The 25981-nt window shown below is 39.9% G+C and overlaps 2 protein-coding genes and 1 pseudogene across 5 annotated transcripts in view; 2 read left to right on the top strand and 1 right to left on the bottom strand.

Annotated features, from left to right (window-relative positions):
• LOC309694712 (GTPase IMAP family member 8-like) overlaps positions 1 to 5605 on the bottom strand; it is a 67271-nt pseudogene extending 61666 nt beyond the window's left edge. The window contains exons 1-2 of the transcript XR_014280784.1: positions 5419 to 5605; positions 3720 to 4640 (exon numbers count right to left, since the gene is read on the bottom strand). The product of XR_014280784.1 is annotated as a GTPase IMAP family member 8-like (transcript). The remainder of the gene's footprint in view (positions 1 to 3719; positions 4641 to 5418) is intronic.
• LOC309693606 (uncharacterized protein) overlaps positions 1 to 25981 on the top strand; it is a 129194-nt gene that overhangs the window by 85866 nt on the left and 17347 nt on the right. The window lies entirely within an intron of this gene.
• Positions 6806 to 9046, top strand: LOC309693605 (GTPase IMAP family member 9-like). Its single transcript, XM_082512988.1, has 2 exons — positions 6806 to 6874; positions 7326 to 9046. Exons 1-2 carry the CDS (start codon positions 6855 to 6857, stop codon positions 8380 to 8382), a joined length of 1077 nt encoding a protein of 358 aa, XP_082369114.1. The 5' UTR covers positions 6806 to 6854; the 3' UTR covers positions 8383 to 9046.

The raw sequence follows: 25981 nt of genomic DNA, 5'->3' as shown, positions 1-25981 counted from the left end.
TTCTCTGTACTGTTTCGCTAGCTTAGCCTAGCTCGTAGCCGACTCGTTAGCACCATGGCTACTTCACCTGTCCCTCCTGCACTTTATTTGTGTCAGATGTTTAGTTACTCCTCGGCCTCCTTTAGCAATAATGATATCTGTAACAAATGTAACATATTTGCAGCTCTTGAGGCCAGGATTACTGAATTGGAGACTTGGCTTCGCACCCTTCATTCACCCATAGCTAGCCAGGCCCCTGTAGCTGGTGCAGCCGAAGATAGCGTAGGCCCCGCTAGATTTTCCCCGGCAGACCCCAAGCAGCTGGGGAAAGAGGGCGGCTGGGTGACCGTGAGGAGGAAGCATAGTCCTAAACAGAAGCCCTAGGTACACCACCAACCCGTTCATGTGTCTAACCGTTTTTCCCCACTCGGGGAACCCGCCGGGGGTCAAAACTCTGGTAATTGGTGATTCTGTTCTCAGACATGTGAAGCTAGAGACACCGGCAACCATAGTCAATTGTCTTCCAGGGGCCAGAGCAGGCGACATTGATGGAAATTTAAAACTGCTGGCTAAGGGTAAACGTAAATTCAGTAAAATCATAATTCACGTCGGCAGTAATGACACCCGGTTACGCCAATCGGAGGTCACTAAAATCAATATTGAATCGGTGTGCAACTTTGCCAAAACAATGTCGGACTCTGTAGTTTTCTCTGGTCCCCTCCCCAATCAGACCAGGAGTGACATGTTTAGCCGCATGTTCTCCTTAAATTGCTGGCTGTCTGAGTGGTGTCCCAGAAACGATGTGGGCTTCATAGATAATTGGCAAACCTTCTGGAGGAAACCTGGTCTTGTTAGGAGAGACGGCAACCATCCCACTTTGGATGGAGCAGCTCTCATTTCTAGAAATATGGACAAATTTATTAAACCCCCCAAAATATGACTATCCAGAGTTGGGACCAGGAAGCAGAGTTGCAGTCTTACACGCCTCTCTCCTCCTGCTACCCCCCCAAAAACCCATCTCCATAGAGACTCTGTCAGCTTCCAAAAAGACAAAAAACAAACTAAAAACCAGCAACAAACAACTTAAACATAAACAATTACAAAGAAAGAACAATACAGTATCTACATCTGAACCAAAGAGTAAAACAGTGAAATGTGGATTATTAAATATTAGGTCTCTCTCCTCCAAGTCTCTGTTAGTACATGACTTAATAATTGATCAACAAATCGATTTACTCTGCCTTACAGAAACCTGGTTGCAGCAGGATGATTATGTTAGTTTAAATGAATCAACACCCCCGAGTCATTCTAACTACCAGAAATCTCGAAGCACAGGCCAAGGGGGCGGTGTGGCAGCAATTTTTCACACCAGCCTATTAATTAATGAAAGACCAAGACAGACTTTTAATTCATTTGAAAGCCTGATGCTTAACATTGTCCACCCCAGCTGTGAAACTCAGAAACCAGTCTTACTTGTTATCATCTATCGTCCACCCGGGCCTTACACAGAGTTTCTGTCTGATTTCTCAGAGTTTATATCTAATTTAGTTCTGAGCTCAGATAAAATAATTATTGTGGGTGATTTTAACATCCATGTAGATGCTAAAAATGACAGCCTCAACATGGCATTTAATCTGTTATTAGACTCAATTGGTTTCTCTCAAAATGTAAAAGAACCCACCCACCACTTTAATCACACTCTAGATCTTGTTTTAACATATGGCATAGAAACTGAACATTTAACAGTGTTTCCTGAAAACCCTCTCCTGTCTGATCATTTCCTGATAACATTTACATTTACAATAATTGATTATACAGCGGTGGAGAGTAGACTTTATCACAGTAGATGTCTTTCTGAAAGCGCTGTAACTAAGTTTAAGAATATAATCCACCCACTGTTATCATCTTCAATGCCCTGTACCAACACAGAGTAGAGCAGCTATCTGAACGCTACCCCAACAGAGGTCAATTATCTTGTTAATAATTTCACCTCCTCACTACATACGACTCTGGATACTGTAGCTCCTGTAAAAACTAAGGTTTCAGATCAGAAGTACCTGACTCCGTGGTATAATTCTGAAACACGTACCCTAAAGCAGATGACTCGTAATCTGGAGAGGAAATGGCGTGTCACAAATTTAGAGGATCATCATTTTGCCTGGAGAAATAGTTTGCTGCTTTATAAGAAAGCCCTCCGCAAAGCCAGAACATCTTACTATTCATCACTGATTGAAGAAAATAAGAACAACCCCAGGTTTCTCTTCAGCACTGTAGCCAGGCTGACAAAAAATCAGAGCTCTTTTGAGCCAACCATCCCTTTAACGTTAACTAGTAATGACTTCATGAACTTCTTCACAAATAAAATTTTTATCATTAGAGAAAAAATTACCAATAATCATCCCACAGATGTAATATTATCTACAGCTACTCTTAGTACCATTGATGTTAAGTTAGACTCTTTTTCTCTAATTGATCTTTCTGAGTTAACTTCAATAATTACTTCCTCCAAACCATCAACGTGTCTTTTAGACCCCATTCCTACAAAACTGCTCAAAGAAGTCCTTCCATTAATTAATTCTTCGATCTTAAATATGATCAACCTATCTCTAATGATCAGCTATGTACCACAGGCCTTCAAGCTAGCTGTAGTTAAACCTTTACTCAAAAAGCCATCTCTAGACCCAGCAGTCTTAGCTAATTATAGGCCAATCTCCAACCTTCCTTTCATATCAAAAATCCTTGAAAGAGTAGTTGTCAAACAGCTAACAGATCATCTGCAGAGGAATGGTTTATTTGAAGAGTTTCAGTCAGGTTTCAGAGCTCAGCACAGCACAGAAACAGCTTTAGTGAAGGTTACAAATGATCTTCTTATGGCCTCTGACAGTGGACTCATCTCTGTGCTTGTCCTGCTAGACCTTAGTGCAGCATTCGATACTGTTGACCATAATATCCTATTAGAGCGATTAGAACATGCTGTAGGTATTACAGGTACTGCACTGCAGTGGTTTGTATCATATCTATCTAATAGACTCCAATTTGTGCATGTAAATGGAGAGTCCTCTTCACACACTGAGGTTAATTATGGAGTTCCTCAGGGTTCAGTGCTAGGACCAATTCTGTTTAGATTATACATGCTTCCCTTAGGCAGCATCATTAGAAGACATAGCATACATTTTCACTGCTATGCAGATGACAACCAGCTTTATCTATCCATGAAGCCAGATAACACACACCAATTAGTTAAACTGCAGGAATGTCTTAAAGACATAAAGACCTGGATGGCCGCTAACTTTCTGCTTCTTAATTCAGATAAAACTGAGGTTATTGTACTCGGCCCTGAAAAGCTAGAAATATGGTATCTAACCAGATTCTTACTCTGGATAGCATTACCTTGGCCTCCAGTAACGCTGTGAGGAACCTTGGAGTCATTTTTTGACCAGGATATTAGAGGTGGGAATCACCATACACCCCACGATACGATATTATCACAATCTTAACTCACGATATGATATTATTGCGATTTTTTTTAATATATATATTTTTGCAATATTCTGGGTATTGCAATACGATATTTTGTGATTTATCACATATTTTTTCTACTGCAGATTTTGTCCATAAAGGTAAACTTTATCAATATTCATTTTATCTAATAATAAAGTCTCACACTCAGTCTTTCTCTCATGTCAGTCAGTTTTATTGCTGACAAAGTGAACGGTTTGTATAACAGTCTAGTAACCAACATTTTCATATCTGGCCTGAATCTTGCGTCTTTCTTCCTCCAGTTCTCTCTCACACTTCATCTTTAACTTCTTCATCTCCCATTCTCTCTCATCCATCTCTCTCTTTCTCTCCTCATTCATCTCCTCTCTCTCCCTCTTCCTCTCCTCCTCTCTCCTTCCTCTCCCTCTCTCTCTCAGCCTGGAGTTGTCTGTTGTATTTCTGCATCTCTTTCTCATATCTTTCCCGTATTTCTCTCTCCATTTTCTGTTTTTCTTTCCGTATTTCTTCTTCTTTCTCTCTCAAGATGCGTTGTTTCTCCTCTTCAATCGCCCTCTCAGCCTTTTGGAACATCTCGTTGGTATAGTGGCTTCCTCCGTTCTTCTGGACTATCTCTCTGATCTTCTGGATCAGCTCAGTAACCTGAGAGCGCTCCTTCAGTTTATTATTGAAGACATGGTACTGACCGTTACATCTGGCCACGAGTTCCTGAAGGTCTGAGCTTCCTTCTAAGAACTCTTCAATAGTGGTGCCTTCAAGTTGGTCCCCATGGGTAAAGAGAACCATGCTGTATTTGTCTGCTGCGTGGCCAAAGATTTTTTGAATCTTTTGCACCGTCTGTTTTTCCTCTTCAGTGAATCTGCCCAGTCTGATGACCACCAAGAAGATATGGGGTCCTGGAGAAGCATAGGAGATGCACTCGCATATATTTTTCTGAGTTTCCTCTTCATCAACCCTGGTATCAAACAGGCCTGGGGTGTCAATGACAGCAACGCGATGTCGATCCACTTTAGCTTTTCCTTTAGAAGATTCTACAGTCACAGATATGGGACGGAACTTGGATTCAAAGCACTCACGGCCCAGAATAATGTTTCCAGTAGCACTCTTTCCAGTTCCAGTCTTCCCCACCATCACAATCCTCATCTCATCATTTGTGTAGAAATCTGTGTAGAAAGATCAGAAAGAATACATAGCATGAAATATATTGTGCTTATTATACATATACCTGATCATGCACCAGGTTTGGGGTTGGTATTTTAGGTTACAAATGTTCTGGTAGATGGTCAAAAGTTAATTCAACATCTACAGAGATGGGTCACAAGTCTCTATTCTGCTGTTGATCCTGTGAAATCAGAGTCATCCTCAGTAATGACCCTGACACTCTGCTATCAGGAAATGCAATTAATCCTTTTTTATTTCTTTCTGGTCGATATAATCACAAATGGCTTGTAAATATCACACTTATGAACCGTGTACCTATAATGTTACAGTGGATAACATATTTAATATCAGGAATCTTAATGGACATTCAAAAGTTACGACCTCTCTTCCACATCTCAGAGCTAAATTCACAAACTGCTGTCTCAGAGACTTGGTTTAAATAAGGAGCAGGTTGACATGGTTAGAAAGGAGCACTATGGACAATAGTAATGACCAAAGGAGAACAGTGAGTCTTTCTCTTTGTTTTCCTATTGCCCATTATTATTGCTTGCTATTATTTTTGTATATTGGGGTAGGTCTTGATAAACATTAAGCTTCTACCTACTCTCTTTCAGACTTAAAACATTTATTTACACCATCACAGGTCTGTGTCTAATACTGATTCAATGATCTTGTTTTTATTTTTATAATCTATCGACCTGCTTGCCAACCAAACATGATTTTAAATCAGCCATGATCACTGTTGTAACACTAGAAAACATGACTAACATGATGACTTACCGAACTTGCCAGCCATGCTTGGGTTGTAATTGCTTCTGTCGATGTTCAGTCTAAACAGTGTTGTGTAGCCAACAGAAGTGGAGTAAGAAGTGAAAGGCAAAGACTGTGCTGCAGCTTCTTCAATAGGCAGCATGAGCCAAACCACACCTACAATGACTCTACTGAACACAGAGTGAAAGTGAAAGTAATGTTTTAGTTTCAGTTACAAGGTGATTTTTCAGAAACCGGACATGGACTCTAATGTATTCACAACTCTGCATCTGTCTGCATTAACTACTATGTGAATAAATATTTTGTTCTTGAATATTGTTCATTAAAAGTAATTTACATTTTTTATTAAAAATGTTTTGAGGTTATAAGATAACATTTTGCAAGAATTGATGTAAATTAATGATGCCAGATCTCACACATTATAAATAGAACTGAAAATATTCAGTTTGTTAATGAAAAATAATCAAAGATTTGCAGCTTGAGGACATGTAAATGTGAACACATTTTAATATATCCTGTTGCACTGACATTTTCGATAAGAAGCCGCAGATGTGAAACATAGTGAAAACATCATGTAAGAACTGCTTTGTGCTGCAGTGTCTGTACTTCTAAAAAAGTGTTGCTGTTTCTTGTAAATGGGGATGGGAGGAGAAAGCAAAGTCTGAAGATTGAATGCAGTGACTTCCTGTACCTGCTGTGGTCCTCAGTATCATACTATATTAAATAACCAGGACATAAAACAATGCAGCTGAGAAACTGAAACTGAAAATAGATGTTCCTCAGATCCAATTTTTTTTGAGTTTTTCATTAGTCTTAGAAAGTAAGCAGAGCACATTACTGTTTTCACACTTATATTTGTTTATGAATAGAGCCAATAACATCTAAATAAGTAAATATAAACAGTCACTAAAGCTGCTTTGCTGCTATATACACATGCAGCGTGTGCTTGTAATGCACAGGACTAATCAGACTGACGCTGGAAACATCATTCTAGCACAACAGTGCTTTGAATCGAAGTGAAGTGCTAAGTCTATGACTGTAGCCTGTTCTAAAGGGAAAGCCATATCTGTTTGATACCAGGCCTTCCTTGGATAAAATCACAAAGGTGCATCCCTGTGCATCTCCTAAGCTTCTCCATGACCCTGTATCTTCTTGTATGCTCTCAGATGGGGCAGATACACTGAAGAGAAAATGCACATGGTGCAAAGAATTCAAGAAATCAACATGGTTATCCGGCTTTATAAAAAACCCTTATAACTGGAAAAATACCACAAAACTTTAGTTTTACTTTCACTCTGTGTCCAATGCAGTTATTTGTGGGTGTGGATTGGTTGATATGCTCTATTTAAGGAGGTGCAGCACAGCCTCTGACTTTCACTTCTGACTTGACACAGAAGAAGTATCTGCACTGTACTATTTAGGACAGGAACAATTTCATCCCAAACATGGACAGCAAACTTGGTAAGTCTTCATGTTAGTGATATTTTTTTAATGTTACAGCAGTGATCAGGCTTGAATAATTAAATGTTAGACAAGCTCTGTGGAGAAAGTCTTTTGTAGACATCAGCTGTAGCTGTAGCTTTGAAAATCACTTTGAAATAACTTTTAACCCTCTAATCCTAGCTTCAAACTCCAATCCCAACCCTATGATTTAGGATTTTATATGTATGTGAGGTAAAAAAAAAAAAAAAAAAAAAAAATCTAAATAATAATTAATAACACATACACATCACTGATCATGACTATGACCTCACAGAATTAATAGTTGTGACACATCTTCTTGGGTATCTGCAAATTTTTGGAATCTAGAAAAATCGATCCCAAAACTTAGTTAATGTTCAGAAAAAAAATATGTATTAGAGCCTGATGTAGATCCTTATTCATTGTTTCTGATCTTTCTACACAGATTCTGGCAGGACAAATGATGATGAGATGAGGATTGTGATAGTGGGAAAGACTGGAACTGGAAAGAGTGCTACTGGAAACACTATTCTGGGTCGTGAGTGCTTTGAATCCAAGTTCAGTGCCAAATCTATGACTGTAGAGTGTTCAAAAGGCAAAGTTAAAGTGGATGGGCAGCAAGTTGCTGTCACTGACACCCCGGGGCTGTTTGATACCAGGTTTGATAAGGAGAGAACAACTAAAGATGTATGCCAGTGCATCTCCTATGCTTCTCCAGGACCTCATATCTTCTTGGTGGTCATCAGACTGGGCAGATACACTGAAGAGGAAAAACAGACGGTGCAAAGGATTCAAACAATCTTTGGCCACGCAGCAGACAAATACAGCATGGTTCTCTTTACCCATGGAGACCTACTTGAAGGCACCACTATTGAAGAGTTCTTAGAAGAAAGCTCAGACCTGCAGCAACTCGTGGCCAGATGTAACGGTCAGTACCACGTCTTCAATAATAAACTGAAGGAGCGCTCTCAGGTCACTGAGCTGATCCAGAAGATCAGAGAGATAGTCCAGAAGAACGGAGGAAGCCACTACACCAATGAGATGTTCCAAGAGGCTGAGAGGGCGATTGAAGAGGAGAAACAACGCATCCTGAGAGAGAAAGAAGAAGAAATACAGAAAGAAAAGGAGAAGGTTGAGAGAGAAATACGGGAAAGATATGAGAAAGAGATGCAGAAATACAACGAACAACTCCAGGCTGAGAGAGAGGGGGAGAGGAAGGAAAGAGAGGGGGAGATGAATGAGGAGAGAAAGAGAGAGATGGAGGAGAGAGAGGCAGAGAGGGAGTACAAAGAATTGGAGATGAAGAAGTTAAAGGAGAAGTGTGAGAGAGAACTGGAGGAAGAAAGACGCAAGATTCAGTCCTGGTGTGAAAACAAGGCCAGAGATGAAGCTGAGAAGTTTAATCCATTTTATCATCTGATACGAATCGGTGAAGTAGTCGCCGATGCTGGCAGGAGGATTTTTAAAGAAATCAAACAACTAGAAAGGGCAATTTTTAGCCTGTTCAAATAAAAACATGAACATCACTGAAGTGTTGGTAGTAGAGTAATATAGTAGTATAGTATAGTCTCACACTGCCATCTACTGTTCTGTATTAAAATGTGTATTAGTAACATTAAATAAAGAAACACACACTTATGTTTGATTATCAGTGACTTCTGTTTTTCCTATTGAACTAATGCTCTTGCTTGCTCTTGTTTTCTGCATATTAATATTAATTACAACACACTTACCAGATTTTACTGTAATCCTTCTATCATTGATTTAGTTTTCACTTTGTCAATGTCAAAGTATTCCTTTCATGGATTTTGTCGCTGAGCTGAACTTGAAGTAAAGATATAATGATACAATTAAACCCCAGAAAGTTGACTCTGTTCATCTGAACGTAGTGTTTTCACTGGGGGAAACATTTCATCACTCATCCAAGTGACTTCTTCATTCTCACATGAATGCAGATTTCCTCAATGAAACTAGCACCTCAGTGAAATTAAAGTAAACCTTTTTGTGAAGCAAAATATTTCTGTCCACTTGGAGTCTAAAACTGAATAAGCTCTGGACACCCTGAATCAGTCAAATTTATATTGAATGCTTTTCTTTGCCATCTCACTGTGAGCTACTGTGAGTTTTTGCCAGTTTACAGCTTTCTTCTCTTTTCTTTGTTTGGTTTTGCAACAGTTTTGTGTGGATAGCCAGTATGTATTTCATAATACAATTTTTTCCCCCAATTTTAATGTTTCTGTTGAAACCAACCAAGCTTGAGGACAAAATGATCAGTAATAATTTAATAAATAATCTTGGACTGACTATGAAGTAAGTTGTCTTTTTGTTTTAGAGGGACAAAGGTGAAGAAGTGGTGTTTTATTACTGTCCTTTATGACACTTTCCTAACTTTTGTTGTTTCCAACTGATGGTGCTCTGCTCTGTGTTTCACTTCAACTGTTCACATGCCAAATTTTCACTGCACTTCAAGTTCAAACTTTATAAATACAGTTTGTTTGTATATGACTTTAAGTGTAAATAGAAAAATAGAAATAGAAAAAAAATAGAAATTGTTTTTTGTCATCAATTTTTTGGATCCAATGACATTGAACAAAATGGAGGTACTGAAGAGTTGCACTGAAAGTATCCCCGCCTGTCACAAACTATACGCACTGGAAGCAATTGTGGCATTTTTTGTTGTTGTTGTTGTTGTAATTTTAGGCCATTTTGTGCAGAGGCATTAGCAGCAGGTTTTTCAAGTCACTAAGTGGTCCCAGTCTCATAGGCACTCAAGTATGTCAGTGTGAACAAGACGGCCGTGTCACTTACCAGCATCACTGCTCAGGTACAGTTTGTGTAATGCATCAAGAAAACAAACTATCATTGATGAAGTCATGGTGCTATCTTTCTGTCTTGTAAAATATCATGCACAAATGTCCACACTAACTTTTCCATTTTTAATGGGGACACAGTAGCTATGACATTAAGGGAACAGAGGTTCTGAAATGCATTATATTTTACTGGAAAATGAAGTACTTACCTCTCAGAGGTAAGTACTTCATTTAATTAAATTTGTTGTTATTTAAATTGCTTAGCAATTTAATTAACAACTTTTAAATACATTCTTTTTCATAGTATAATCTTCACGTGCTTCATCTGAAGCACACTTTCTGTGTACTCACTACCTAATTTAAAGCCAAAGTATTCACTCACTTTCTCTGTACTGTTTCGCTAGCTTAGCCTAGCTCGTAGCCGACTCGTTAGCACCATGGCTACTTCACCTGTCCCTCCTGCACTTTATTTGTGTCAGATGTTTAGTTACTCCTCGGCCTCCTTTAGCAATAATGATATCTGTAACAAATGTAACATATTTGCAGCTCTTGAGGCCAGGATTACTGAATTGGAGACTTGGCTTCGCACCCTTCATTCACCCATAGCTAGCCAGGCCCCTGTAGCTGGTGCAGCCGAAGATAGCGTAGGCCCCGCTAGATTTTCCCCGGCAGACCCCAAGCAGCTGGGGAAAGAGGGCGGCTGGGTGACGGTGAGGAGGAAGCATAGTCCTAAACAGAAGCCCTAGGTACACCACCAACCCGTTCATGTGTCTAACCGTTTTTCCCCACTCGGGGAACCCGCCGGGGGTCAAAACTCTGGTAATTGGTGATTCTGTTCTCAGACATGTGAAGCTAGAGACACCGGCAACCATAGTCAATTGTCTTCCAGGGGCCAGAGCAGGCGACATTGATGGAAATTTAAAACTGCTGGCTAAGGGTAAACGTAAATTCAGTAAAATCATAATTCACGTCGGCAGTAATGACACCCGGTTACGCCAATCGGAGGTCACTAAAATCAATATTGAATCGGTGTGCAACTTTGCCAAAACAATGTCGGACTCTGTAGTTTTCTCTGGTCCCCTCCCCAATCAGACCAGGAGTGACATGTTTAGCCGCATGTTCTCCTTAAATTGCTGGCTGTCTGAGTGGTGTCCCAGAAACGATGTGGGCTTCATAGATAATTGGCAAACCTTCTGGAGGAAACCTGGTCTTGTTAGGAGAGACGGCAACCATCCCACTTTGGATGGAGCAGCTCTCATTTCTAGAAATATGGACAAATTTATTAAACCCCCCAAAATATGACTATCCAGAGTTGGGACCAGGAAGCAGAGTTGCAGTCTTACACGCCTCTCTCCTCCTGCTACCCCCCCAAAAACCCATCTCCATAGAGACTCTGTCAGCTTCCAAAAAGACAAAAAACAAACTAAAAACCAGCAACAAACAACTTAAACATAAACAATTACAAAGAAAGAACAATACAGTATCTACATCTGAACCAAAGAGTAAAACAGTGAAATGTGGATTATTAAATATTAGGTCTCTCTCCTCCAAGTCTCTGTTAGTACATGACTTAATAATTGATCAACAAATCGATTTACTCTGCCTTACAGAAACCTGGTTGCAGCAGGATGATTATGTTAGTTTAAATGAATCAACACCCCCGAGTCATTCTAACTACCAGAAATCTCGAAGCACAGGCCAAGGGGGCGGTGTGGCAGCAATTTTTCACACCAGCCTATTAATTAATGAAAGACCAAGACAGACTTTTAATTCATTTGAAAGCCTGATGCTTAACATTGTCCACCCCAGCTGTGAAACTCAGAAACCAGTCTTACTTGTTATCATCTGTCGTCCACCTGGGCCTTACACAGAGTTTCTGTCTGATTTCTCAGAGTTTATATCTAATTTAGTTCTGAGCTCAGATAAAATAATTATTGTGGGTGATTTTAACATCCATGTAGATGCTAAAAATGACAGCCTCAACATGGCATTTAATCTGTTATTAGACTCAATTGGTTTCTCTCAAAATGTAAAAGAACCCACCCACCACTTTAATCACACTCTAGATCTTGTTTTAACATATGGCATAGAAACTGAACATTTAACAGTGTTTCCTGAAAACCCTCTCCTGTCTGATCATTTCCTGATAACATTTACATTTACAATAATTGATTATACAGCGGTGGAGAGTAGACTTTATCACAGTAGATGTCTTTCTGAAAGCGCTGTAACTAAGTTTAAGAATATAATCCACCCACTGTTATCATCTTCAATGCCCTGTACCAACACAGAGTAGAGCAGCTATCTGAACGCTACCCCAACAGAGGTCAATTATCTTGTTAATAATTTCACCTCCTCACTACATACGACTCTGGATACTGTAGCTCCTGTGAAAACTAAGGTTTCAGATCAGAAGTACCTGACTCCGTGGTATAATTCTGAAACACGTACCCTAAAGCAGATGACTCGTAATCTGGAGAGGAAATGGCGTGTCACAAATTTAGAGGATCATCATTTTGCCTGGAGAAATAGTTTGCTGCTTTATAAGAAAGCCCTCCGCAAAGCCAGAACATCTTACTATTCATCACTGATTGAAGAAAATAAGAACAACCCCAGGTTTCTCTTCAGCACTGTAGCCAGGCTGACAAAAAATCAGAGCTCTTTTGAGCCAACCATCCCTTTAACGTTAACTAGTAATGACTTCATGAACTTCTTCACAAATAAAATTTTTATCATTAGAGAAAAAATTACCAATAATCATCCCACAGATGTAATATTATCTACAGCTACTCTTAGTACCATTGATGTTAAGTTAGACTCTTTTTCTCTAATTGATCTTTCTGAGTTAACTTCAATAATTACTTCCTCCAAATCATCAACGTGTCTTTTAGACCCCATTCCTACAAAACTGCTCAAAGAAGTCCTTCCATTAATTAATTCTTCGATCTTAAATATGATCAACCTATCTCTAATGATCAGCTATGTACCACAGGCCTTCAAGCTAGCTGTAGTTAAACCTTTACTCAAAAAGCCATCTCTAGACCCAGCAGTCTTAGCTAATTATAGGCCAATCTCCAACCTTCCTTTCATATCAAACATCCTTGAAAGAGTAGTTGTCAAACAGCTAACAGATCATCTGCAGAGGAATGGTTTATTTGAAGAGTTTCAGTCAGGTTTCAGAGCTCAGCACAGCACAGAAACAGCTTTAGTGAAGGTTACAAATGATCTTCTTATGGCCTCTGACAGTGGACTCATCTCTGTGCTTGTCCTGCTAGACCTTAGTGCAGCATTCGATACTGTTGACCATAATATCCTATTAGAGCGATTAGAACATGCTGTAGGTATTACAGGTACTGCACTGCAGTGGTTTGTATCATATCTATCTAATAGACTCCAATTTGTGCATGTAAATGGAGAGTCCTCTTCACACACTGAGGTTAATTATGGAGTTCCTCAGGGTTCAGTGCTAGGACCAATTCTGTTTAGATTATACATGCTTCCCTTAGGCAGCATCATTAGAAGACATAGCATACATTTTCACTGCTATGCAGATGACAACCAGCTTTATCTATCCATGAAGCCAGATAACACACACCAATTAGTTAAACTGCAGGAATGTCTTAAAGACATAAAGACCTGGATGGCCGCTAACTTTCTGCTTCTTAATTCAGATAAAACTGAGGTTATTGTACTCGGCCCTGAAAAGCTTAGAAATATGGTATCTAACCAGATTCTTACTCTGGATAGCATTACCTTGGCCTCCAGTAACGCTGTGAGGAACCTTGGAGTCATTTTTTGACCAGGATATTAGAGGTGGGAATCACCATACACCCCACGATACGATATTATCACAATACTTAACTCACGATATGATATTATTGCGATTTTTTTTTAATATATATATTTTTGCAATATTCTGGGTATTGCAATACGATATTTTGTGATTTATCACATATTTTTTCTACTGCAGATTTTGTCCATAAAGGTAAACTTTATCAATATTCATTTTATCTAATAATAAAGTCTCACACTCAGTCTTTCTCTCATGTCAGTCAGTTTTATTGCTGACAAAGTGAACGGTTTGTATAACAGTCTAGTAACCAACTTAGCTGAACGTAACTATCTGGTACAATTATAGCTTAAAACAAAATATAATTTTACATTAAATAAAAAAGTTTTAAATTTAAATAAAATAAAACATTTCTTAAATTAAAATAAGTAAACTGTCCTGTTTGTTGCTGCCCTAAAAAGTTAAACACATTTGGACAGTGAAGCAATGTCAGCATTCTTGCTCAGAAAAAGGAGCTGATCAACATGCTCTGAAGTCAGAGTGCTCCGTTTTGCTGTGACGATGTCTCCAGCGGTTGAGAAGACTCTTTCAGCCGAGACACTAGTACCTGGGATACAAAGGTATCTTTTTGCCAGTGTGGCCAGGAAAGGATAGACTTCCTCATGGGATTTCCACCAGCTTAGTGGGTCTTTTGTGAGTGCCAGTGACGTGACCTCCTGGTATCTTTTCACCTCCTCCTCAGCTGTGGCAGATAATGATTTTGGTGGGGCTCCAACATCACCATAAGTCTGACCAAGCAAGTCTGTTAACCCACAAGACTTCCTCATCTTGGCTGGTATGAGAGGGGGTCTGGGATTTTGTTCAGTCTCGTCAGGTTTCTCATGATGTTCATGGGCTTCTGGCTCACAGATGGGCTGCTGCCTCTTTTCTTCCTGTAGAAAACCCACACACATACAGAGAGAGGGAGAAAATAAATATTTCATGTCTTTTAGTATGCAGTAATATGTTAGCAAATTATAATTAATGTATTTAATTGTTAAATAGAATATTACCAATATGACAAAAATATCACCGATCTACTAATATTGTAAGTAAGTAATTTAAATTATAACACCAGAATGTTTGCTTACCTGAAGGCTTATAGCCTCAGCAACCACTCTGGCATAGGTTTCCTGTCTTTCCTCCAGTGACAGGAACGGCAGGGTTTTAAAGCGTGGGTCGAGAGCTGATGCTGTGTAGAGGGTGTTCCTCTCGACTGTGCTGGCATATCTCTTCTTAAGATCTTGACTGATACTTTGCTTGATGTTTCTGACCAGCGCTGTGTCACCAATGTTGTCTTGGGTGTCGTGCAACAGCTGTGCTAGCAGCGGTGCTACGAGAGACAGAGTAGGATTCTTTTCCTCAGACATCACAGTAGTCGCGACTTGCATTGACTTCAAGGCCCGGACAATTTCTTCAGTGTTCCCAATATCCGTCTCGTTTAGAGTAAAGATATCTGTGCTACTCTTTCTGACTTCGGGAGACAGCAGCGCTGCACAAATCGCAGGTTGTTGTTCAAGGAAACGCTGGAGCATGTCATAAGCACTGTTCCATCTCGTGCAGACGTCGGTCTTGAGCTTGTGAGTCGGGAGCTGTAACATTTTCTGTTTTTGCTCCAGAGCGTGGTTTGCCACTGTGCTTCTATTGAAAAACCCAGTTATGCGCCACACTCTTCCCAAGACCCTGGCTACTGCAGGCAGGTTTAAGGCTCGTTGTGATGCCAGATTGAGCGTATGGGCGAAACACTTCACATGCAGGTATCCCGCTAGCTGAGTGGCAATTGTCATATTAGAAGCATTGTCGGTGACAACCACCAGATTTTTGTCGGCAATCCCCCATTCCTGTGCTGCATTTTGCAGGAGATTTGCAGTGTTCGCTCTGGTGTGACTTTCATGTAATGTTCGAGTTTGGAGAACGTAAGACAGCAGTTGCCAGTCCGCTGTGAGATAATGAGCTGTTATAGTCACATATGAATCCACAGCCCGCGAGGTCCATGCGTCGCAAGTTAATGCAACCCTTTCTGCTGTGCTCAAACTTTCCTCAACTTTACGCTTCACATCTATGTAGAGATTGGGTACGGCTGTGTCCGCGAAAAAACTTCGTGATGGTATCACATACCTGGGTTCCAGCGTCTTGATCGTGTAAGAAAAGCCCTCGTTTTCCACAATGTTGTAAGGACGCAGGTCTTTGCAGATGAAGTACGTGATAGATTGTGTTATTTTCTTAGCTCGCTCTGAATTGGGAGATAGCTTTGCTAAGCTAAGAGTGTCCAGCGTTGGTTGATTTTTCAGTGGAGCTGATTCAGAGCTAGCTTTCCCATCCGCGGTTAATGCTATATTTGGATGGTGTCGTGTAAGATGGGCCCTCATGTTCGTATTATTCCCAGAGTACTTTATTTTCATACGACACACCTTGCAAATCCCGTGTGTCATATCCATCTCATTTGTTCCATCCTTGTTAAAAAATCCAAAGTACGTCCAGACATTTGATTTAAACGCAGATGGCGCTTTCCTGATCTCTTTTTCTTCCTCCATCTTTGTTTGATCTATTTTCCCATGTGCCGACCTAACCTCTGCTGACCTCACTAGAGAAAAAGCTCAACCGCACCATCTGGTGGACTGGAAGTTTTTGGAACAAAATATCGATATCTGCTGTCCCTGTATCGATACATTATTAGCAAACAAAATATCGCGATACTACGCAGTATCGATTTTTTCCCCCACCTCTACAGGATATGTCCTTCAACGCACATATTAAACAAATATGTAAGACTGCGTTCTTCCATCTGCGCAACATCTCTAAAATTAGAAATATCCTGTCTCAGAGTGACGCTGAAAAACTAGTTCATGCATTTATTACTTCCAGGCTGGACTACTGTAATTCATTATTATCAGGATGTCCAAAAAACTCGCTGAAAAACCTTTAGCTAATCCAAAATGCTGCAGCAAGAGTTCTGACAGGGACTAGAAAGAGAGAGCATATTTCTCCTGTTTTGGCTTCTCTTCATTGGCTTCCTGTTAAGTCCAGAATTGAATTCAAAATCCTGCTCCTCACATACAAGGTCTTAAATAATCAGGCCCCATCTTATCTTAATGACCTTGTAGTACCATATCACCCTATTAGAGCACTTCGCTCTCGCTCTGCAGGCCTACTTGTTGTTCCTAGAGTATTTAAAAGTAGAATGGGAGGGAGAGCCTTCAGTTTTCAGGCCCCTCTTCTGTGGAACCAGCTTCCAGTTTGGATTCGGGAGACAGACACTATCTCTACTTTTAAGATTAGGCTTAAAACTTTCCTTTTTGCTAAAGCATATAGTTAGGGCTGGACCAGGTGACCCTGAATCCTCCCTTAGTTATGCTGCAATAGACATAGGCTGCCGGGGGATTCCCATGATGCATTGAGTTTTTCCTTTCCAGTCACCTTTCTCACTCACTATGTATTAACAGACCTCTCTGCATTGAATCATATCTGTTATTAACCTCTGTCTCTCTTCCACAGCATGTCTTTTATCCTGTCTTCCCTCTGTCACCCCAACCGGTCACAGCAGATGGCCCCGCCCCTCCCTGAGCCTGGTTCTGCCGGAGGTTTCTTCCTGTTAAAAGGGAGTTTTTCCTTCCCACTGTTGCCAAAGTGCTTGCTCATAGGGGGTCATATGATTGTTGGGTTTTTCTCTGTATCTATGAAGTGCCTTGAGGTGACTTTTGTTGTGATTTGGCGCTATATAAATAAAATTGAATTGAATTGAAATTCAGATGATTTTATAATTTATACCCTCAGTGCATCTACTAAGAGGCTGAGAGGTAGCACTGGCTGCTGCCAGTATTTTTCAGGTTGTGGTTGTTATATTCAGGTCTGGTCCTTTACATTAATTTTGTAATCGTTTCTAAAATTGTTGCAGTGTCATATCACTTGCACTACTATCATATCACTTGCACTACTATCATTTTCATGGGTTTGTTGTCATTGGTGTTGTTATACACATTTTTATTTTAAAGATTCAGTCTGTCATAGATTAATGTGTAATTACGTCCTGTGAAATTGATGCACTCTCATCAACTTAGAATAAATCCGGGTGTCATGGTGCAGTGAGTGGACACGTTTGGTGGCTGCTCCCTACAATCAGGAATAGAAAACACTGAAAACTCGTTAACAGACAACTCAACTGAGTAAGGCGAACGTAGTTGGTGAGGAATAAGGCAAAAGGAGGCCAAAATGCCAAGGGGACAGGACAAAGCCGCAAAAACAAATGCCAACAATACAACAGGACAAGATTGCATGAGTCCCGACAGTATAATTAGCGCTGCAGATGCTGCAGGTGGTTATTTATGATGACCATCATAGAGCTGACAGGAAATGATGGCGTCCTGCTCAGATGGCGGTGATGACGGAGGTGCAAACAGATGGTTTTGGTGCAAACGGTGTTTACAGGAAGTCACACAGATGATCTCCACCACAGCTACGTGAACGACACACAGCGGGTGTTGCCATGCAGATGGAGCAGAGAGAAGGATTTAAAGGGACGGGGTGAGATAAAAAGGAAGCGAGGAAGGAAACGGAGAGCAAGGCGAAGCTGTGATGCAAGAGGTGGAAAGGAGGAAGATGAGAGAGGAGCAGCAGCACAAAGACAGAGGAAGAGATCTGTGTCAGGAAGACGTGCAGCCGGGTTTGTCGGAGAGATTCACGGCGCTCTGACTCAGCACTTTGGTCCGCTCACCGCAGCTTTTATGAGGTTCGTCTTGTTAGTTTTGGTGCTGAGTCGTTCCACTCGCCTGTTTTTGTCTCATTATTTTCTCACTGCTCTGCTGAAACTGAAGCTGATGTTTTGGACGTCTCATTGAAACCGAAGCACGCAGAAACCTCTGCAGCCTGAAGCTGGCACACCTGCCGGAGGCTGAGCTGCAGCTTCTGCTCTCAGAGGCGTTCCTGCAGAGCTGAAGGAGTTTCAGCTCCTCAGACTTCTGCTGAAAAGTAACAGATTCCCTCCGGGGAGAAGAAGGGATGAGGGAAGAGGAAGTTTAGCAGCTTATATAACTCCATGTGAAGACAGAAAATGGAGAAGCAGCTGCAGAATACTAAAAAAGGACAGCAGGAGGAGGAGGCAGGTAGAGAGCCAGGTAACTGAAAACATCCGTGTGGTTTAAAATCCAAACAGAACTTGTCTAGTTGTAATAAATAAGAGTTATGACAATATGTGAAAGAACTACCAATTAGAGGATCTATCTCAGCTGTCATAGAGCAAATAGCAGGATACATCCTGGACTGGTTGCCACACTAAAGCTCTCCCTCCTCACACACACTAACAAACACACACACACTTTCTCTTGTTTCTCTTGCTCTCTTATTCGCTCTTTCCCAGTTTCCCAAGTCTTCGGGATACCTTGGTGGTTTTAAGTAAGTATTGCACTTACCTTACAGCCTTACTGTCAAACATTGAATTGGGTTGTTTCCTTCCCTGTGTGAACACCATGCATGTCCACTATATAATTGTATTTTATTGACACCATCCAACTCGTACCCCTCATATTTCATTCTATGAAGTATGAGGAGAATATTTCTATGATCCATCTTTGTTTTGGCTGTTGGCCTTCCTGCACCAGCGTTGGTGTCTTTCAGGGCCCCTTTCTACTTCTGCTGTCTTCATCGTCTAGTCGTTACCTTAAAACAACAGTATATATGAGTAACCTGCTCTCTACCTCTACTGTGTGTGTGTGTGAGTGCCTCCAGCCTCCCTTAAAATACCCGAATTAGATATAAAAATGTGACAAACCTGCTGTTTTTCAGACCACATGTAGCTGTACTCATGTGTCAGGTTTAAGTAGTACAATTACTTTTTTATGTCTACTTTCTACATTTGTGAACTGGTCATAACTTACACTTTCATTACATACTTTGAGTTTGTAAACATTCAGATAGCATAATTGGAATACACTGAGTCCAATTGATGGCAGCAAAGGGTGTTAGTCCATCCCACAAGGAGACAAAGGCAGGGTACACCCTCAGCAGGCTGCCAATTTATCACAGGGCTAGCAATATATATATGTCACGTAAAACCCATTAGATTGCTTAAATAATTTTTTAATACATCTAAAAGCTTTCTTTCCAAACCTGAGCTGTTTCAGATGCTTTTTGAAATTCTGAGCTCTCTGATCAGTGTAAGCTGTCTGTGCCCTCAGTGGAGCTACATCTTGAAAGTACTTCTACTTCTTGTCTTCCCCGAATGTTGACCACCTGTCCAAGAGTACTGAAGATCTGAGGTCACACATCCTGGTGACAACAGCGTGCCCACCCCAGAAGACAGAGGCCCATGATTTAGTCCCGTCCACCAAAGCTCTTGTGTGCCTTGAGTTAAGTTTTTGTCACTCTCTGCGTCGCCTTCCTCTGGTGCTAAGTCCATTTTATTAAGTAGTAATGTGATTACTGCACATTTGAGAGAAACAGGGAAAATACCAGGCTGTAGCAAGCTGTTGATAATATTTACTAAATGAGTTGCAAAACAATGAGATACAGGTTTAAATAGTTTTGTTTTGATGGGGTGAAGTAGAGAGGTGCAAGACTTTAACTGATGCTTAATTTCTTACAGATCTTTAAAATCTACAGGTGAGAATGTGGAGATTTAGCTTGTGGCAGTAGTTTGATCAGAATGTGATGCAGTACTAGATAAATAACCATGAGAAGCTAAGATACTACTATTCAACCTATAAGTTAATATTTTGTATTTTCCAGAATTATATTTTTAAAAACATTATAAGGTTAACCAGCAACACTGAGAAAGCAAGAACAACACTCAGTTGAATTATGACAGTGACTCACAAACTTATTTTAAAGGCGACAACTAGGTTAAAAAAGAAGGACCAATGCTTACAGTTCTAGAGGTCATGGCACAAAGTCCACAAATCTAAGTTTATTGTCAGGCTGCGAGTCACACATGTGAAGGAAAAAGGCAACACAAACAACTCAGTCAAGGGGAAGTTAAAAGTTGGAGCAAAGATGGATTCGTTCACCAAGAAAGTGAAGAAAAGTAAATCTCAGAAACAAACAAACAAAAAAACATCACTGCCAACAAGAGAAGTTACAAAGAGCTCCCACGATCAGTTTCTTAACTGCTTATCTATTGGAGCCTATGTGTTTAACCACTGTTACAGAGTGAGAGGGTACATCCTGCTCATGCTGAAAGTCCGTCACCAAAAATAATAATATGCTCTCACATCCACACATACATCAATCATTTCACATAAAACATAAATGTGTTTGTAAAAATGTTAAACATATACAGATATCTCTAACTATAATATTGCCATGACTGAATACTGAATGTCCCAAAAGCCCACAGTAAGACTCTACTTCAACTAATAAATCACTAAGATAACATAAGAAGGAAATTCAATATGTCCACAGGATCTGCTGTGTGAAAACAGCAAGCTGTAAATGAATAATAAGAGAAACCCTCAAAACTTCAGAAAGAAAATTGGAAAGTTTTACAGGAACCTCACATATAATTAACACAAATGTTAATTCAACATCTACAGAGATGGGTCACAAGTCTCTATTCTGCTGTTGATCCTGTGAAATCAGAGTCATCCTCAGTAATGATCCTGACACTCTGCTATCAGGAAATGCAATTACCGTATTTCCCGGACTACAAAGCGCACCTGAATATTAGCCGCACAAGCTAAAATCAGGGGAAAATCCTGTTTTGTACATACATTAGCCGCACCTGACCAAAAGCCGCAGGTGTTTCAATGTTGACTCATCATATGTAAGAGAATATGCACAAAGTGAATTGTCAGGAAAGAGATGGCTGTTTGGAGACACACCCCTTTTATTAATATTTTGAAAATCAAGTTATGGGTACATATTTGCACATGTGCTGTGCTTCATAAATGAGTAACAAATGTAGTACATAACAGTAACCTACAGCACACCAGAAAAATAGATTCAGACTACCTTTTAGGCTCAGGTGCAGTGACACGGCTTTAACAAGAAGAAAAGTCAGTCATTCACCACCATCTTCCTGCGTACTAAAAGCACCAAAGTCCTCTTCTCCAGTGTCGGAAACGAACAGGATCAGGATGGCTTCGTCATCCACTCTCAGCTTCTTTCCTTCGTTGTCACTTTCAAAACCAAAGAAATCCTCATTGTCATTGTCAGTGTCGGAGTCGAACACCCTCTGAAGGGTGTGTGAGTCTTTCTCTTTGTTTTCCTATTGCCCATTATTGTGTGGATGCCCCAAAGGCATCCACACTATTGAGTTCCTGTTTCTCTTTAAACTTTATTCTTATAGTTGCTCCGCGTTTTTCGGCACTTAACTACTCCCTCAGTTTTCAGCCGATTTTCTCCGTTCAAACTCTAAACTGTTCTGCTATTTCTGCTAATTCCAGCTATATCTTTTGGTGTTTATTACTATTATACTTTTTAAAATATTACACTTTTTTTCCTTTTTTTTGTCCCATTGAAATGAATGGAAAACTTCCACAATTCTGCTAAAACTTGCTTGTCTTTGAAACTTAACTACTTCCTCATACTTTCACCTAGAAACTCCATTCAAACTTTTAAACGTTCTCAAATGATTGGGCTGTTCCTGTGTGATTCAGCTTTTTCATATCTGTTACCGTTTTCATTTAATGCCTCTTTAAGTTTTCAGTTGCAGTTTTGTGATTTTTCAGAAAATACATGCGTTGCTATGGTTGCTATGCAATTAACTCACAGTGAGTACTGGTGCGTTCTGAATTTTCTCTTCATGTCTGAACAACTTCTTGCTACTCGTTCAATTTCCACTCAAGCCCCACAAATTATACATCAAAACGTAGGTATTTTTGCTGGCTTTAAGACAGTGTCACTATAATTATTGTGCGAGTTACGATTTTTTCACAATTTGCCTCGAAGTGACACAAGGTCTAAAAACTCCCCATTCAAAGTCTATGGGGAGGTTGTGAAACTCAGAGCTGAAATACTGAAACTGAAGGCATTTTCAAATCGTCATATCTTCTTAACGAAGCGAAGTTAAGACATGAGGCTTGTCCCCGTATATCTTCAGACACTCCTGACGCTCACAATTCAAGAATTATTTTCTCACCTATTACCATTCTGAGATGAGTTAGACTTGTTTGAGGGTAGGAAATCTGTCCTCCTCTCAGTTTTCAAACTCCGAAAATGAAGCCGTTTCTTCTCTCGTCATATCTCCGCGATGAAGTTACAAAGAGCTATGAAAATCACAGTCAAAGTTCACCAAAGTCCGCTGATCCACCCAGTACAAGAATTATGCTTCTATGCCACCTATTTTTTGAGTTACACGACGTTTTGTAACTCCAAAAAAAGGCGTTTTTTGCCTCTCACCGCGATCTAATTCTGACTGCTCATCACCCTGCTTTCCAGGCACCCGGTTTCTTTCCCAGTGTCGCAGTTAGTAATGACACGGGTCTGAAGCCCAAAGGTCGTGGGTTCAATTCCACCTTGTCCACATGTTTTTTTTTCAGTACAAATTAATACACTATCACGGACAAGTAATAAATATTGATAATTTATTACAATTCTGCAAAGTTTTATGATTTTACCAGCTTTTCTAATATGGACCTCAGATTCTTGTTAACAGTCCATGGCAGAAATACATACAAGTACACAGCCTGATGAAGCAGACAGAAGCACTACCTCTGATTGGTTCAGCATTTTCACCTCTATCAGCACAAATCTCAGCCTCTTCTGCTGTTTTCATTAGAATATTAAGCTTTTCCAGAAATTCTGCTGATTGAACTCTTTTCAGCAAAATTTTCTGTTTTTTCTGCTGTTTTCAGCAAAAACCTCTTTTCAGCAGAATTCTGCTGATTGAACACTTTTCAGCAGAAATTCTGCTGATTGAACTCTTTTCAACAAAATTGTCAGTTTTTTCTGCTGTTTTCAGAAAAAAACTCTTTTCAGCAGAAATTCTGCTAATTGAACTCTTTTCAGCAGAATTTTCACCTCTTTTCTGCAGAAATTCTGCTTATTCACCTCTTTTCTGCAAAATTTGCAGCCTTTTCACCTTTTACCAGCACAATTCTCAGCAGATTCTGCTCATTTCAGCACAATTGTCAATCTCTCCACCTCTTCTTTGAGAGAATGAGTTTGGCTCAGTGAGCTAAATAACTGCCCTTAGACCAGAAGGGCCAGGTTCGAATCCTGCTCAGGGCAATCTTTTTTTTTTTTTTTTTTTTTTTTTAGTTTCAACTTTTTCAGCTTTTTTCAGCAGACATCTTCAGCGTTAAGGCATCCACACAGCATTTTCGCAGGAAATGCAAATTTTTCTAGTTATTGCTTGCTATTATTTTGTATAATGGGGTAGGTCTTGATAAACATTCTGCTTCTACCTACTCCCTTTCAGACTTAAAACATTTATTTACACCATCACCGGTCTGTGTCTAATACTGACTTCAATGATCTTGTTTTTATTTTTATAATCTATCGACCTGCTTGCCAACCAAACATGATTTTAAATCAGCCATGATCACTGTTGTAACACTAGAAAACATGACTAACATGATGACTTACCGAACTTGCCAGCCATGCTTGGGTTGTAATTGCTTCTGTCAATGTTCAGTCTACACAGTGTTTTGTAGCCAACAGAAGTGGAGCAAGAAGTGAAAGGCAAAGACTGTGCTGCAGCTTTTCCTTTGAAAGATTCTACAGTCATAGATTTGGGACTGAACTTGGATTCAACGCACTCACGGCCCAGAATAGTGTTTCCAGTAGCACTCTTTCCAGTTCCAGTCTTCCCCACCATCACAATCCTCATCTCATCATCATTTGTCCTGCCAGAATCTGTGTAGAAAGATCAGAAAGAATACATGGCAGGAATATATATTGTACTTATTATACATATACCTGATCATGCACTGGGTTTGGGGTTGGTATTTTAGGTTACAAATGTTCTGGTAGATGGTCAAAAGTTAATTCAACATCTACAGAGATGGGTCACAAGTCTCTATTCTGCTGTTGATCCTGTGAAATCAGAGTCATCCTCAGTAATGACCCTGACACTCTGCTATCAGGAAATGCAATTAATCCTTTTTTATTTCTTTCTGGTCGATATAATCACAAATGGCTTGTAAATATCACACTTATGAACCGTGTACCTATAATGTTACAGTGGATAACATATTTAATAGCAGGAATCTTAATGGACATTCAAAAGTTATGACCTCTCTTCCACATCTCAGAGCTAAATTCACAAACTGCTGTCTCAGAGACTTGGTTAAATAAGGAGCAGGTTGACATGGTTAGAAAGGAGCACTATGGACAATAGTAATGACCAAAGGAGAACAGTGAGTCTTTCTCTTTGTTTTCCTATTGCCCATTATTATTGCTTGCTATTATTTTTGTTTAATGGGGTAGGTCTTGATAAACATTCTGCTTCTACCTACTCCCTTTCAGATTTAAAACATTTATTTACACCATCACCGGTCTGTGTCTAATACTGACCTCAATGATCTTGTTTTTATTTTTATAATCTACCGACCTGCTTGCCAACCAAACATGATTTTAAATCAGCTGTAACGGTCTTTTGCATTTGATGTTTGTTGCATTTGATGTTTGTTGCATTTGATATTTGTTAAGCTGTATGTCTGGATTTTGTTCCTTTGCGCCCTCTGGTCGTGAACTGTGTAGGGTACAGCTTTGCTGTTTGGGTCTCCACCCAGCCACTTTTCTTTTGCTAGCGCACATGGTGTCTGCATGCTGCAACTCACAGTTAGCTCCACACATGGAGAAAATATTGTTTAAAGAGTGAAAATAATTGATGAAGAAGATGGAAGATAAGGCAATAAGGCCATAAAGGACTATTTAGCACCTCCTGGATGTCAGCTCACGAGGTTTGTGTATTTTAAATGGTTTATTTTCTGTAATTAAGGATTTTTTTATTGATTGACATTACGTACAAGAGCGCATTTTGATGTGATGTTTTTGTTTTATTGTTTTGTCCGTGAGCAGTTCTCACGGGTTGCCAAGACCAGAATAAACCCTGTTTTATAACTACATCGTGCGTACGTCAATCCTTGAGGGTGCTACAGTGAGAACTCCGCTCTGCACGGGTAGATGAAGGACGCAGCCCCGCAGGAAAGTCAGGTGCCCCGAAAATAAGTGTTGCCTCAGTTAAAGGACTCAATATAATTAACCACAAGAAAGAGAAATAAAAAGGAAAAGGACTGTAAAAATAATTAAGATAAGTTTCCTTTTATAAATGAACAAAGGACTGGAATATTTCTTCTTTTTTCTTTCCTTCTCATTGTTTACATTTCTGCTGTTCAAGTGACTGATATTCATACAGTGTTAAGTTAATGTTGTGATGAGTAACCTGTGCATCGTGCATATGGTGGGCTTCAGCAGTTGCTGTAAGAAACAGTATTACTGGCTTGGACAAGAGATGTAATGTGACTTAAGTATACATGTTAAGTGATGTTTAAGGAGTAATAGTAATTACTGTGCTTTAAAGTTGTAACAGTAAATG

This window comes from Aulonocara stuartgranti, assembly GCF_965226115.1.
Source record: "Aulonocara stuartgranti genome assembly, chromosome: 18".
Classification (NCBI taxonomy): domain Eukaryota; kingdom Metazoa; phylum Chordata; class Actinopteri; order Cichliformes; family Cichlidae; genus Aulonocara; species Aulonocara stuartgranti.
Note: the sequence above shows the minus strand (reverse complement) of the source record. Positions and strands in the feature narration are given on the sequence as shown.